This window comes from Trichomycterus rosablanca, chromosome 5 (assembly GCF_030014385.1).
Source record: "Trichomycterus rosablanca isolate fTriRos1 chromosome 5, fTriRos1.hap1, whole genome shotgun sequence".
Lineage (NCBI taxonomy): Eukaryota > Metazoa > Chordata > Actinopteri > Siluriformes > Trichomycteridae > Trichomycterus > Trichomycterus rosablanca.
The window spans coordinates 43,030,292-43,045,859 of NC_085992.1; the positions used below are offsets into that span (position 1 = coordinate 43,030,292).

General features: G+C 40.4%; 1 protein-coding gene across 4 annotated transcripts in view; it reads left to right on the top strand.

Annotated features, from left to right (window-relative positions):
- The window catches only part of LOC134315173 (kinase non-catalytic C-lobe domain-containing protein 1), a 61,274-nt gene that overhangs the window by 10,363 nt on the left and 35,343 nt on the right, over nucleotides 1–15,568 (top strand). For all 4 annotated transcript variants that reach the window (XM_062996189.1, XM_062996190.1, XM_062996191.1 and 1 more), the window contains exons 3-11: nucleotides 388–446; nucleotides 3,335–3,481; nucleotides 6,327–6,444; nucleotides 7,425–8,113; nucleotides 8,216–8,330; nucleotides 12,031–12,102; nucleotides 14,389–14,450; nucleotides 14,526–14,684; nucleotides 14,824–14,901. In XM_062996189.1, coding sequence (XP_062852259.1) covers nucleotides 388–446; nucleotides 3,335–3,481; nucleotides 6,327–6,444; nucleotides 7,425–8,113; nucleotides 8,216–8,330; nucleotides 12,031–12,102; nucleotides 14,389–14,450; nucleotides 14,526–14,684; nucleotides 14,824–14,901 — 1,499 coding nt within the window. The remainder of the gene's footprint in view (nucleotides 1–387; nucleotides 447–3,334; nucleotides 3,482–6,326; nucleotides 6,445–7,424; nucleotides 8,114–8,215; nucleotides 8,331–12,030; nucleotides 12,103–14,388; nucleotides 14,451–14,525; nucleotides 14,685–14,823; nucleotides 14,902–15,568) is intronic.

Genomic DNA, 15,568 nt, shown 5'->3' on the forward strand with positions numbered 1-15,568 from the left:
AATCATTGAGCTACCACTGCCTTATAAACCAGTCACATTAACTTATAATAGATCTTTACAATTCTACTTACATTTGCAGCATTTGGCAGACACTTTTATCCAAAGCGACTTACAATGGTGAGAGATACAATGCAAGCAATTAATGGATGAGGGCCTTGCTTAGGGGCCCACCATTGGCATCTTGGTGGTATTAGGGCTTAAACCTTCTTATTACTAGTCCAGTACCTAAATCTCTGAGCTACCACTGCCTCTTTTTATTATAATTTTTAATCTTAAAATTAGTATAGGATAAAGAGAACAAGGTTAAACAACATTATTCTATGTAGATAATCAAAAATGGCTGTTTCCTATGTCCAAATAATTGTTATATTGTTTCCACTTTTTCAGATGACCCAGAAGACTCCTTTGTGGCGCCAGAGTTCGGTGAAACTGGGAACACGTTTGAGGTGAATTGATTCACTGTGTATTCCTTGACATTGACACTTGACTTACACTTCACACTGCAATCTTGTTAATCCTCTTGTTTTGAAGGAATTACTCTTACAAACTAAACTAGAACACTCCTACAAACTAAACGATATGGCCACAGGTATGATGGGCCATATAGTGAGGTCAGGCACTGAAAAGGCCTGATATGTATGAAATTGTTCCAAAGGTGTTCAGTAAGGCTGGGGTCAGGGTTCTGTTCAGGCCACTGGAGCTCTTCTACAGCAAGCTTGTCAAAGCATGTCACGGTGGCACAGTCATGCTGGAACAGTGGAGAGCCTTCCATAAATTGTTGGCACACCTAAACTCTGTCGTCAGGAGGGGTGTCCATATACATTTGCTCATATAATGTTAACAAAACTAACAGTGGCTTTATTAGGCAGTGATGGCCTAGCGGTAAAGGTACTGGACCAGTAAGCAGAAGGTTGCTGTTCAAATCCCACTGCTGCCAGGTTGCCACTGTTGGTCCCTTGAGCAAGGCCGTTAACCCTCAACTGCTTAGACTGTACTGTAAGTTGCTTTGGATAAAAGCATCTGCTGAATGCTGAAAATGTAAATGTGATCATTTGTCATATATTAAATAGTTTGAAAGAGCATTGTTGTATACTGAATAGGAAAACTGAAAACAGCATTCTGTTTCAACTGTAAAAAATACAAGGGATACAAAATTTCTTTTACCCGGTAACTGACTGGCATTAGTCAATGGTTAACCCATAACTAAAAAGCTTATAACCTTCCATCACATAGTTTCTTATCAACAAGTTTTCACATCGAGAGCTTTATTATTATATAAAAACAATGTAACATAATGAACATGGCAGTGATGTAGAACAGTAGAATGAACATAAACACTGTAAGCAGATCCAGTTCACCATTCAGGACGTATTTGAATAGATGTGGTAGCAAAGAGTTCATTATAAGCACTAATGAAACATGCTCATTAAAACGAGATGCAGTCGGTATATTAAAGAGATGCAGTTAATACAGTATATTAAAGCTCTTCCTGACAACATGTAGCTATTATAAGATGCCTGTGATGGCGGAATGTCCAGGGTTTTTTCTACTTTTCGCCCAGTAAATTTCAACCCTGATCAGGATAAAGCAGTGGTAAAACAGACAATGAATGAACGAAATAATTAATGAATTATAAGATGTTAAGCAGAATTGTACTGTTATATTTATTTATTTGTTAGGATTTTAACGTCATGTTTTACACTTTGGTTACATTCATGACAGAAACGGTAGTTACTCGTTACACAAGAATCATCAGTTCACAAGTTTAATGTCAAACACGGTCATGGACAATTTTGTATCTCCAATTAACCGGACTGCATGTCTTTGGACTGTGGTAGGAAACCGGGGCACTGGAGGAAACTCACACAGATATGGGGAGAACGTGCAAACTCCACACAAAAAGGACCTGGACCGCCACACCTGGGCATCAAACCCAGGACCTTCTTGCCCGTACTGTTATATTGGTACATTATGCAAAATGTTCGCATTATTTTGTTAAATAATAAATAAATAATAATAATGATATTCACAGATCAGTATGCCTAAGGTTTAACGTGCAGTCAGATGCCATGCTGACACAAAACAGCTTAACGTTTTTTAACAGACATCAACATTAAAAACTCCAGTTGCGACTGTACACAGAGCTGACACATGCACACTGAGGGTGGGTGAGAAGATTTTAAATCAGCACTCTTATTCCAAAGGCACTCAAGTGATGAAATGGTCTGTTAAGGTAGATATCCAGGTTTAAATCTCAGCAGCGCTTTTGGCCGGCTGGGCATCTACACAGACACAGTTGGCTATGTCTGAGGGGGGGCGGCCAAAGTCATGTGATGGATTGGCATCTGTCCAGGGTAATCCTCCCTTGCACATAGTGTTTCCCGGTAAAACCGGACCTGCTGTGACCCTAACCAGGATAAAGCGGTTGATGAAAATAAAATGAAATGCTGCTAACTCTGTTCAGACTATAGCTATTCAATACTTTTAATCTCAGATTGATGTTGTGTAGGTGAAAAATAGACGTGTAGTGTTGGATTGGGCAGGTTTGTGTTAAATTGGACAATTTGCTTCTCCTTCATACTCTTGACATAAATGATTTAATTTTTATCTCTGACAGGCTGATTCATGATTCCATCAAGGTGTGTTTCATCAAAAGCTCAACCCTAGTAAACTTTGTTCATAGATGATAGAGCATCATTTTTATGCCTGGCTGTACATCAGCGCATATGATCTGTCAATTCATCTTTTCCATTAAAATAATATTAGCGCATTTCTGATGGATGGCAAGAACATCAACGTGAAATCAGCCTGATCTTCTTGGGACAGCTATATAATGTGCTGGAAAAGCAGGCATGTACGTATATAATGGCTTGTTTAATACCCTAGACAGAGGAGTGCATGACCTGACTTAACTGGTGAATCATTTCTAACTCCAGGCAGGAAAATGGATGCCACTGTTTACTTTCATCTGTATTTGTCAGTGCTGAATCTTTAATGGCTTGAGAAATAGCAGCATGATATAACAAAAACAAAACCATGTGTAGGTGGTTTAGCTAGATGCAGGTATGACTAAGATTCACACTTTTAAACCTTGGCAATGATATCAGTCTCAGGATAATGGTATAAAAAATTAAATAATTGTAAGGTAACTTAAAGATGAAAATAACTGAATAACTTAAAAATGAAACATTTGTGTTTTTATCTGATGCTGCAGGTTACAGCATCTGTTCAGTGATTATATAATATAACCGCTACCAGAATTAATCACTGATGATATAGTTTTGTTGTTTTTTTAAACACCTCTATGGATTTCTTTATCATCCCTGTGTTTCAGAGTCATGTGTTCTCTCTGGGCTCTACACTCTCAGCAGCTGTGGGCTTTGTTATAGAGCCTGAACTAGAGGCAGAGTTGGGGGATGATACCCACAGGTTGTTTGAACAAATGCAAGAAGAAAAGCCAGAGAACAGGCCCAGCCTACAGGTAAGTGTGGGAGATTAAACTGCATTTTACTGCATTTTATCTGTTTGATTTGGGCAGTTTTGCAATGTTGTAGAACAAAAGTGCATCAGGTCTTAATGGGTGGTTCAGTCCTTATCCTATGTTTACACCAGCAGCTTTTTTTAAAATGCATTTTCTCCCTATTTCTCCCGGTTTTTAGCACGCCCAATTTTTACCCAATTGCATCATGCATCCTCTCTACTGGTGCTGACCCCCGCCCTGACTGAAGAGAGCGAACTGACACACGCCCCCTCCGACATGTGAGCAGTAGCTGACTGCATCTTTTTACATGCCCGAGGCGAGTTCATATGCCGACCAGCCTTGTGCACGGAGAGCCACACCATGGTCAACATTATTCTTCTCTCTGTGCAGACGCCATCAGTCAGCCAGCAGAGGTCGTAATTGCATAAGTTATGAGGTCACTATCTGGCTCCCTTCCCTGGATGAACAACAGCCAAACGTTGTTCATATTGCTTCCCAGCCCAGCAGGATGGCAGAGCTGAGACTTAATATGATGTATTTGAAATCCCAGCTCTGGTGTGCTAGCGTATTTTACTGCTGCGACTCGATATGATGTATTCGAAATCACAGCTCTGGTGTGCTAGCGTATTTTACTGCTGCGACTCGATATGATGTATTCGAAATCCCAGCTCTGGTGTGCTAACGTATTTTACTGCTGCACCACCTGAGCAGCACCAGCAGCTTTTTTTTTTGCTGGGAATCCTGACCTTGAGTTTACAGCTGGTTGCTTGGCTTCATGGGATTTTAAGTCTAAACAGCGAGAAGTTTTGTTGCTTTGGTTTCCTTTTTACCCTGAACCTTACTGTTAGCAGGTCAACCACGGCAGCAGTAGCAGAAAGTTCACTCAGACAGATTTTCCAGCAGCAGCTTCCAAAACAACATTTTTTTTTTTCTTTTGAAGGTGCAAATACTTACAATGAGAACAGAAAAAAAACTAATTACTGTTAACAGATAAGGAAAAAACTACCCTAGTAGGGATACTAACAATGCAGGCTATATCACCGGACCTGACCCAAGGATCTCTTCTAGTATAGCCGGATTCCTCTAAGGCCTAAACAGTAGTGATGTCAACCTCGAAACTCATATTCGAAACTGAATCGATTCATTTGAAGCTCAGTGTTTCGAAACGTTGCTTCGATGTCCGTATCAAAATGAAAAAATGTCACGTGACTGTCCCAGAAAAGGTTTCATTACGTCACGCCATTTCGAAACTGATCAATTGTGTGTCAATGTATAATAAATATTGCATAGCCTGGTTGCACAAGCACTTCCGCTTTTGATTGTATAATAAATAATGGTCAATGTCAAGGACACACATTATATGACGGAATGATGTTTCATATCACTATCAAAACACAATTCTTTCAGTGATCTCTAAGACAGATGTTACCGTTAGACCACTGATTGGACACTAGATGTCACTGTGGTGCGATGATTCGAACGTTTTACAAGAGTAATATGTTTCATTTGCTTCGATCTCTCAAAAGCCCCACTTATGCCATCACTACTAAACAGACTAACCCCACTTGGTGCTTAGTGCCACCTACTTAAATAGCCTCAGCCTCGCCTTTGGGCCACTTCAACTACAGTAAATTATTCACCCTTAAGATTCATCAAAAAAGAAGAATATTCAAAGACAATATACCCAAATGTATAACCCCAGGACTATAACTCCTGAAAATAACCATTCATGTACACGGTAATCCATGAAAGAAAACCATTACAGGACAATTCTATACTACAACCCCCCCCCCCCCGTGCTCTAGGAATAGTACTTCCCTTCCGAATGGCGGGAAACACCACTATAACTGAGCTGAATGGTACAGCTGCCTCCATTTGTAAGTACCCCAAGACTACTGCATGTAAGTATTTAATGCTGAAACTACAAATAAGAACCAAATAAATGCCAGGCTGAGTAACATAAGTGACTGGTGTGTTATTTATCAAGTCATATATTAATACTAATAACACTCAAATAGGGCTAGCATTAGCATTTACAATGTACACTGTTTTACCTCTTTATGGTTGTAAGGCCCAGAGATTTGTGACGCCCACCATAATGTAGCATTGCTTGGTAGTTTCACATGCTGCACCTACATGCCAGAAGTATGTGCAACTACAGTATGGAGGGCCACACCCCCATCAGCATTATTTCTCAGCCCTGTGCAGGCGCCATCAGTCAGCCAGCAGGGGCCGCAGTTGCACCAGTTATGAGGACCTGTGATCCGACTTTCTTACCCTCTAACCCTGAACAACAGCCAATCGTTGTTCATGCTGCCGCCCAGTCGGAAAGGCAGAGCTGAGATTCGATACGATGTATCGAAACCCCAACTTTGGTGCGCTAGTGTACTTTACCGCTGCACCACCTGAGTGGCGAAATGTTTTTTTTTAACACCTTATATTTTAAATACATTTACAAATGCAACCATTAAATTGTAAAAATAGGTTTAGATCTACAGTATTTTTTTATTGACTGGCATATTGCAATGTTAAACCTAAACAAGCAGATTGTCATTTGAATTAACAGTGTGTTGCTGTAGGTATCGGATTATTATACAGCTTAATTGCTGTTGTTGCAACTGGATATAGTAGAATAGGAATGAAGCTGGTGGCTCTTAGTTAAAAATTTTGATGACAGCTGCTAAAACAGTCCCCTTTTACTGAGCCCTCTTCCCCTATCTAGGTAGTGGAAATGGAAGCTGGCAGCCAGTAATTCTCTCTGTACATTGCATAATACACTATAAATAAATCTTATACGCAACAATAATATTTTAATGTCAAATTTAAACTCTTTTTCTCTCTACAGGACATTATTTCTCTGGCAAAAGCCAAATTCACAGACACCTCAACCACAGCAGTGTGTAGAAAACTCTCTGCCATTGGAAGAAGAGTGCTGTCCATAGAATCAGTCTCACCTTTCCAAGGTTTTAATCTTCTCCTTTCTTAGACTATTATAACTCTTTACCACTGAATGAATTTGTGTGGCATAATATGGTTGACAAAAATGTAATGAATCAGTGGCGAAACCTTTTTTTCCAGATCACTTGTCCAGTATATTAACCACTAAGCTTCCACTGCCTGAACAGAGATTTACAGACATGTAAATAAAAAAGCGATGTTGTCATCTTGAACATATTCTCAACAATATGTGGCATACAGCAAGCAAATGGTGCAGGACAAAATGCATAACTTCTACAGTAGTAATATAATATATAAATAAATAACCCTATATACAGTGCAAAACCCTTACAGATAGATCAGGTATGGGTCTGGTGGCTGTTATGCTGTTAGGAGCATTTTGCTGGGTCTACCGTGTCTATAGAAATGTATCATACCCTATTGCACCCTAAAAATAAATGAAATCCAACCTTTTCCAGCTGTATTTACACATTATGGCTATGGTCATAAAAATTAAAATTACACTTTAAAAATCAAATTATATACCTGATTTGGGTAAATAATCAGAACCTTGGAGTAAGCTCAACTACAACCTTCACCCACCTTTCAGATTACACACCAGGCTACTTGGCCCACACCTAACAGCAGCTGTAGTGGTTTTGTTTAAAACAGCTGTTCCTTGGTAACACAAAAATTGACCATAGTTGTAAAGGTGCTTTTAAAAGTATTCCGTGATAAAGTTGTGGAAAGGCACAAATTAGGAAAAGGATCCAAAAACATTTTAGCCGCTTCAACAATCCCTCTGAGTGTGTGGCACAACCAACACCTTTCCAAGGTCAGGCTGTAAGGACAATAAATGTCTATCGATTGTTGTAGTTCTACAGAAAGTTTGGATTCAGATTAGTAACCACAAGCTGATGAATACCACTGACAAGACTAAAATTGCTATAAAAATATTGATGCCATTGTGTAAACATTAGACCTATTTTTTTCCATTTATTCATAGATGACTGGGAAAAACCATATCATCATTTCATGGAATACAACAGCTCAAGCTCAAACTTGGCTGAGACGCATATATGCGACCATCGCATGGCCAAACATTATTCTTCAGACTCTCATGATGATGAGGATCTTCTGGTTAATCATAGACGAACAGTCTACAACGGTTCGTTTCGGTCTGGTAGCGTAGATGAATATTCGGGTGGTCCGATGACCTCCTTCAACCACTCACAGATCAGCTCCCCTGTCCTCAGGATAAACCAGGAGCGAAGATGGAGGAGATCTCGAAGTGCCCTCAACCGCTCCTGCTCCATTCCTGACTCCAACAACCCTCCTGTGTTCTCAGCTTCATCACACACAAACCTGAGCATGATGGTGGAAGACCTGTCTGAGATCGGAGGAGAGGAGAGCAGGATGATGCACTGGGGGGACCAGATGCTGAAGGAAACACCTAGGAAGTGTGGACAAGTTGCAGATTTGGGCGGAAATGAGGGAAGTCCTGATCCCTCTATGAAATATGTAAATAGCATTGAACACGTCGGCAATATAGCAGAAGACACAGGGCAGGGGGAAGTTGTAAGAAATGAAACCCCTGTCTTCTTAGCAAAGGAGGAGGTGATCGATAATAGCCACCTGTCTTCTAACCACATTACCAAAAGCATGCTGTGCCTCAAGGAAGAATCTCAGGATGAGGTAAGCTGCAGGATTAGAGTCAGGGTTTCATAAAAAGGTGAGGTCTATGTCTTGTTAGTGTTGTCAATGTAGATAAATGCCTGTATTGGTTTTCATTTGCAGTGGATCTCTCTGCGGGAGCTGCTTTTACACTGTTCAAGGCCACTGTCTGTGAATGAGTTGTGGGCTTTGTGCTACACTTGCCTAGCCACATTGCAGACCTACATTGATTTTCCAGGTTAGTCTGTTTAAAGCTGGACCAATGATTGATATAAACATCATGACATTGTTACATTTTGATATTTACATTTAATGCATTTAGCTGATGCTTTTATCCAAAGTAACTTATAATTGTGACTGAATACAGCTTAACCAGTTGAGGGTTAAGGGCCTTGTTCAACAGTAGCAATTTGGTGGTGGGGGCTTGAACCAGCAGCTGCACCCACCAGCAGCTGAACCCTTACTACCTGTTGTGCATACAATCAGTGCCAGTGGCAACTGAAATACTTGTGAACAGCAGAGTTCGTAATTGCATCAGTTATGAGGTCCCTATTCGACTCTCCACTCTGTATGAACAACAAACAATCGTTGTTTATGTAGCCGCCCAGCCCAGCCGGATGGCAGAGCCAATTTTAAATGACGAGTTTAAAATGTCAGCTCTGGTGTACTAGCATGTTTAACTGGTGTGCCACTAAACTAAAAAATTGCCTTAAGTGTGAGTGTCTGTTTGCCCTGTGATGGATTGATGACTTGTCCTGGGTGTTTCCTGCCTTTTGCCTAATAAATTGGACCCACTGCAACCCTGACCAGAATAAAGCACTGGTAAAACAGACAATTAATGAATGGATAAGATAAGATAAGATAATCCGTTATTAGTCTCACAGTGGGGACATTCACAGTGTAACAGCATTAAAGGGATAGCAGGGCCCTCGGTACAAAAGATAGACAAATGAACAGTACAGTGTATAACAATATAAACATTATTATTAATAAAAGTCAAAAACTCTGAAAATATTAATTGCACATCAATCTAAATAGTGCACCTTATATAAAATAGAGCAACTTGTTCTTTTTAGCAAGTTTATCCTGTGTTATAAGACATTACAAAGAGTTATTGTCTTTGCCCTGAGCAGTAGCGTCATCATCTTAAATCTGAATCTGCAAGGAAATCAGGGCCATTCACTGAGCTGTTGAAGCTTTCATTGTATTTAAGAACAGTACGCTCTGTGTTCTTGTTTCTGAAAATAACCAATTGCTAAAAAAAGTATTTTCACTCCCTTTCTGTTTCTATATTTGCATATCACAGTTAATTTAGATATTTAATGTTTAAAAATTTATAGAAGCTTAAGACAAGTGAAGTAAACACAAAATGTGTTTTTTTTAAAGGAAAAAATATTATTCAATCAACACTACCTGGCTTGGTGTGAAAAAGTAATTGCCATCACTTAAATCTTTTCAGCAATGTGAAGCAAGCCAAAGGGTCTTAACAAGCGGCATGCTATGCTGTGATTAAAAGACATTTAGCAAGACAAAGGCAAAGAAACTTCTCAGAATATGTCGGAAAATGGTTACAAACCCATTTTAAGGTGAATTACTGTAAGAGCCATTGTCTCCAAATACAGGGGTAAATCTTTCCAAAAGAGGCTTCCAAATTGCCCTAATAGCATGTCAATGACTCATCTGCAAAGTTACAAAAGAACACAGATGAACATCTAATAACTGTCGGCTTCTCATGATGAGCCTAACCATTTAGCTCCATTTAGCTCCTGATGAGCCTAAGCCTTTTGTAATGATTTTCTGTGGACTGATAAGTGGAAAGTAGAACTTTCTGAATGGCACCCAGCACTCTACAATAAAACTTTACACCAGCAGTCAAACTTGATGGTGGTAGTGTAATGGTCTGTTGCTTCAGAGCCTGGGTGACTTTTCATAATTGACATAATTCATGTTCACTAGCAGAAAATTCTAAGGAAGAATCAGTCATCAATCCATGAGCTCAAACTCATGAAGCAGTTGGATTACGCAACGAGACAATGATCCACAGCTCAAATGATTCAAAGGCAAATCCCTGTCAAATGGCTCAAATTAACAAAATCAAGGATTTGGGTCACCTAGTCAAGGTCTTATTGTGAATCTGATTGAATTGTGTGGCAGGACCTTACACGGTTAATTAGTGTTTGACAGTCTTTATATATGACTGAATTAAAGCAGTTTTGCAAAGAAATATTAGCAAAAATCCTTCACAGGCATCAAAGACCGATTTGCATTTGGTTGGTTGCACATGTTTATGCCAAAGGTGCCTGTGAAGTTAAAGGAGCAGCTACTCAGTGGGTAGCACTGACGTTAAAATCATAATAAATAAAGAAGCAGCTACAGATCATTTTTTCCTAAATAAATCAAGAAGAACATTTAAAGAGTGTTTTGAGTTTACTCATGACCAGGATAGAGTGCCGATACAACAGAATGTAATGAAATAAAAATGTCCATAAAGTCACCGCTCAGGTGGCGCAGCGGTAAAATACACTAGCACACCAGAGCTGGGATTTCAAATACAACGTATCGAATCTCACCTCTGCCATCCGGCTGGGCTGGGCTGGGCGGCAGGGGCGGAGCCAGGGGGTGGCCAGTGGTGGCCATGGCCACCATAAATGAATCTTCGGCCACCCCTCCGGCCCCCCCATCACCGCTTTGCCGGCAACTTTTTTTGCGGAAGCATTTCTGCACGCAGGTGTTCTCACAGGGACGCAGCGCACCTCAAAGAAGTAGTTCTCCCCCAAAACCGTGCAGTAATACACGACATAAAGGTCAACCACCAACACAATTACAGAAGCAGTACTACATAGTGCTACTAGTACTATTTAGTAGTATTTGTGGCGAGCTACGAATAAAGGCGCAACCGGGCTCTGCGCGTTCCAGTGTTGCCAGATTGGGCGGTTATCCGCCTAATTGGGCGGATTTTGTTTGAAAACAATTAATAGCAGTTAAATAACACTTCTATTTAAAAGAATATATTCCGTTTTAAGAAGCTCCAGCATTGTAGAAGGCTGTTAAAAGTAAAGACTATTTTCAATGCTGATTTGGCTTAATAGTGTTGGTCAGTCTGTATCATATTGTTGAAAGAAAATTTAAATTTGTTTTCCATGCATTCACACTAGCATGTTCTGGGATTCAAATGAGTCTCATCATTACACACAAGTTGGCAGCCAAATGATAATGTATTGCAAAGGAATAGCTTTGAAATTCTTCCTCATAATGTTAAGGTTATAGGCTATATTCTGGTTTTTCACTTGTCAGGGAAAATGAAGAGAGAAAAAAAGCTTATTATTCTTCGTGATGTAATTCTACATGGCACTTACTGCCTGTATAGGTAAATGAGTGAGTGACCACATAAAAAAAGGTATCAGTTTCTGTGCCACCCCTGTGTTAGCAATGGTCTCAGTCTGGCCACCCCTATGGAAATTGTCTGGCTCCGCCACTGCTGGGCGGCCACATGAACAACGCTCGGCTTTTGTTCAGGGTGGGATGAGCCGGACCAGTGTTCCTCATAACTGGTGCAATTACGACCTCTGCTGGGTGATTGATGGCACCTGCGCAGAGTTGGGAATAATTCTGATCAGGGTGTTGCTCTCCATGCACAAGGCTGATCCGCATATGACCTCGCCTCGTGCAGGTGAAAAGAGGCAGTCAGTAATGATCACGTGTCGGAGGGGGCGTGTGTCAGTTGCGAGGCTCCACAGTCATCAGTGGAGGGTTGTATCGGTGGAGGTGAAGCGTAACACAATCAGGGTAATTGGATACAACTAGATTCAAGGAGAAAATTGGGAGTAAAATCTGAGAAAAAGAGAAAAAAAATGTCCATAAGTAAAAGAAATCAGGAAGGGGCAAATACTTTTGCAAGGCAGTGTATCTGATTTGTAATTTTGTTTCTTTTTTGAAAGCCTATCTCTGCCTGGACTCTGTGTATGTGAGCTGTGATGGAGAGCTGCTCTTCTTAAAGCCTAAAAGCACAGGTATTGCTATTCACAAAACACTCAGAACCAAATGTACAAAGGTGAATAGGCATGGTACAAAGTGTGCTGTGGTTTTGCTCAGCCCACACTTGCGTCTTTGTCCAAAACTACCATTCTTTACTTACTTGTTCACTTCAAAAAGCTTGAAAACGAATGTTACAGAAATAGACATAATTAGCACTAGTCATATGCACGAGTCTTGTTTTTTACATCATTTTTCAATGGTAATAGCTGAGCTTTTAGTTTTTTATTCACCAATATGTATTTTACATCCTGTACAGAGTGTGTTTGTAACACTTTTTGGACTTGTGGACATGTTTTACAAACCTTGTGTGCTACACAGTGTGTCACTGTACCATTTGCACTGCACTTATATTTAAGCCCCATCTCTATGAGACTGGCTTCAAATCGAGCCTCTGTCGAAAATCAAGCCTTCTTTCTTTTCTTCTTTCTTACCCACCTTTGAGCCAAAGGTAAAGTCTGGGCCCAAGTCTGCACTGATGAACACAAAACATCTGTCTGTCCTGAGAAGTACATGCAAATACAGTGTATCACAAAAGTGAGTACACCCCTCACATTTCTGCAGATATTTAAGTATATATTTTCATGGGACAACACTGACAAAATGACACTTTGACAGAATAAAAAGTAGTCTGTGTGCAGCTTATATAACAGTGTAAATGTATTCTTCCCTCAAAATAACTCAATATACAGCCATTAATGTCTAAACCACCGGCAGCAAAAGTGAGTACACCCCTAAGAGACTACACCCCTAAATGTCCAAATTGAGCACTGCTTGTCATTTTCCCTCCAAAATGTCATGTGACTCATTAGTGTTACTAGGTCTCAGGTGTGCATAGGGAGCAGGTGTGTTCAATTTAGTAGTACAGCTCTCACACTCTCTCATACTGGTCACTGAAAGTTCCAACATGGCACCTCATGGCAAAGAACTCTCTGAGGATCTTAAAAGACGAATTGTTGCGCTACATGAAGATGGCCAAGGCTACAAGAAGATTGCCAACACCCTGAAACTGAGCTGCAGCACAGTGGCCAAGATCATCCAGCGTTTTAAAAGAGCAGGGTCCACTCAGAACAGACCTCGCGTTGGTCGTCCAAAGAAGCTGAGTGCACGTGCTCAGCGTCACATCCAACTGCTGTCTTTGAAAGATAGGCGCAGGAGTGCTGTCAGCATTGCTGCAGAGATTGAAAAGGTGGGGGGTCAGCCTGTCAGTGCTCAGACCATAGGCCGCACACTACATCAAATTGGTCTGCATGGCTGTTACCCCAGAAGGAAGCCTCTTCTGAAGTCTCTACACAAGAAAGCCCGCAAACAGTTTGCTGAAGACATGTCAACAAAGGACATGGATTACTGGAACCATGTCCTATGGTCTGATGAGACCAAGATTAATTTGTTTGGTTCAGATGGTCTCAAGCATGTGTGGCGGCAATCAGGTGAGGAGTACAAAGATAAGTGTGTCATGCCTACAGTCAAGCATGGTGGTGGGAATGCCATGGTCTGGGGCTGCATGAGTGCAGCAGGTGTTGGGCAGTTACATTTCATTGAGGGACACATGAACTCCAATATGTACTGTGAAATACTGAAGCAGAGCATGATCCCCTCCCTCCAGAAACTGGGTCGCAGGGCAGTGTTCCAGCATGATAATGACCCCAAACACACCTCTAAGACGACCACTGCTTTATTGAAGAGGCTGAGGGTAAAGGTGATGGACTGGCCAAGCATGTCTCCAGACCTAAACCCAATAGAACATATTTGGGGCATCCTCAAGCGGAAGGTGGAGGAGTGCAAAGTCTCGAATATCCGCCAGCTCCGTGATGTCGTCATGGAGGAGTGGAAAAGCATTCCAGTGGCAACCTGTGAAGCTCTGGTAAACTCCATGCCCAGGAGAGTTAAGGCAGTTCTGGGAAATAATGGTGGCCACACAAAATATTGACACTTCAGGAACTTTCACCAAGGGGTGTACTCACTTTTGTTGCCGGTGGTTTAGACATTAATGGCTGTATATTGAGTTATTTTGAGGGAAGAATAAATTTACACTGTTATATAAGCTGCACACAGACTACTTTTAATCGTGTCAAAGTGTCATTTTGTCAGTGTTGTCCCATGAAAAGATATACTTAAATATCTGCAGAAATGTGAGGGGTGTACTCACTTTTGTGATACACTGTATATAAACATGGACAAAACAAAAGCAAAATAAAAGCATTTTTTCATGATTTGTCTTCTGAGGCTTTCAATGCTTTTTTGTTTATTTCATTTCTTTTCAGAATTTACTGATGCCTTTTACATAGCTCCTGAATTCCAAGAACATGGTATAGTGACAGAAAAGGTTAGTTAAAATAATTATCAAAGTTTAGTTGGTTGTTTGAGATTTCAGAACCAATGTGTTTTCTGTTTATTCCAGGCCTGCATATATGGAGTCGCTGCTGTTCTGTGGTCAGCAGCCAAATTTCATTTATCTCCTAATCAAAAGCTACCTATGCCGAGAAAACTCAAAAGACTTCTGCTTGATATGGCCAAAAGAACTCCAATAGAACGGCCATCTATTGTCATGGCAAAAAAGGTAATAGATGGTTAAATCGGCATTAAATAAACTAAGAGTAAGAAAGGTTGATTTAAATTAATTGTACATTATTTATACATATTTTATTATTCTAAAGATGTTTTTAATGTTTTCATTTCTTTCCACCATGTTGCATCAGATTTGCGGGGATTATCTGTCCCATCAGGGTATCGATGTTGAGACTGTGTGGATTCAGTTAATCGACAGACTTCATAAGGTATGTCCTGACGTGGGGTTATCTATCATAACTTAATATGGCTAAAAGAATGTGGACACCTGATCATAAGAATGAAGGACACCCTGGTCCAAAGACATGGCCATTAATATAGAGTTTTGCCCCTTCACTTTGTAGCTGTAACAGTCTCCTCTCTTATAGGGAAGCTTTCCATGAGCTTTTGAAGTGTGCCTGTGTGAACATTTGCTCATTAAGTTAAAATGGGGAGTGATGTTAAACCAAAAGGCTCGGCTTGTAATTGACGTTCCCGTTCATCCCAAGGGTGTTGAATGGGGTTGAGGTCAAGGCTCTGTGCAGATCTCTGGAGTTAATCCAAACCAAACTCACCATGTCTTTTTGGACCTGTATTTGTGCACTGTGGCACAGTCATGCTTTTCTAGACCGTTTCTACAAAGTTGGAAAGATATAATTTGCCTTATTATATTACATACCAGGTAGCAATATGTGTGGTCATAACACCTGGGGATGTCCACATACTGTTGGTCACATAGTGTAATTTAAAGGATTGAAACCCTGAATCTAAAATCTAAGCATTTCTAAAATTGTCCTAAATAATAAATCTACCTGCATTGTGGTCCAGTTGACAAAAGTTGTAGTCCAGTCATTGACCAGTTATTAACAAGTTGATTAGAAAATGTCAGTTATGATA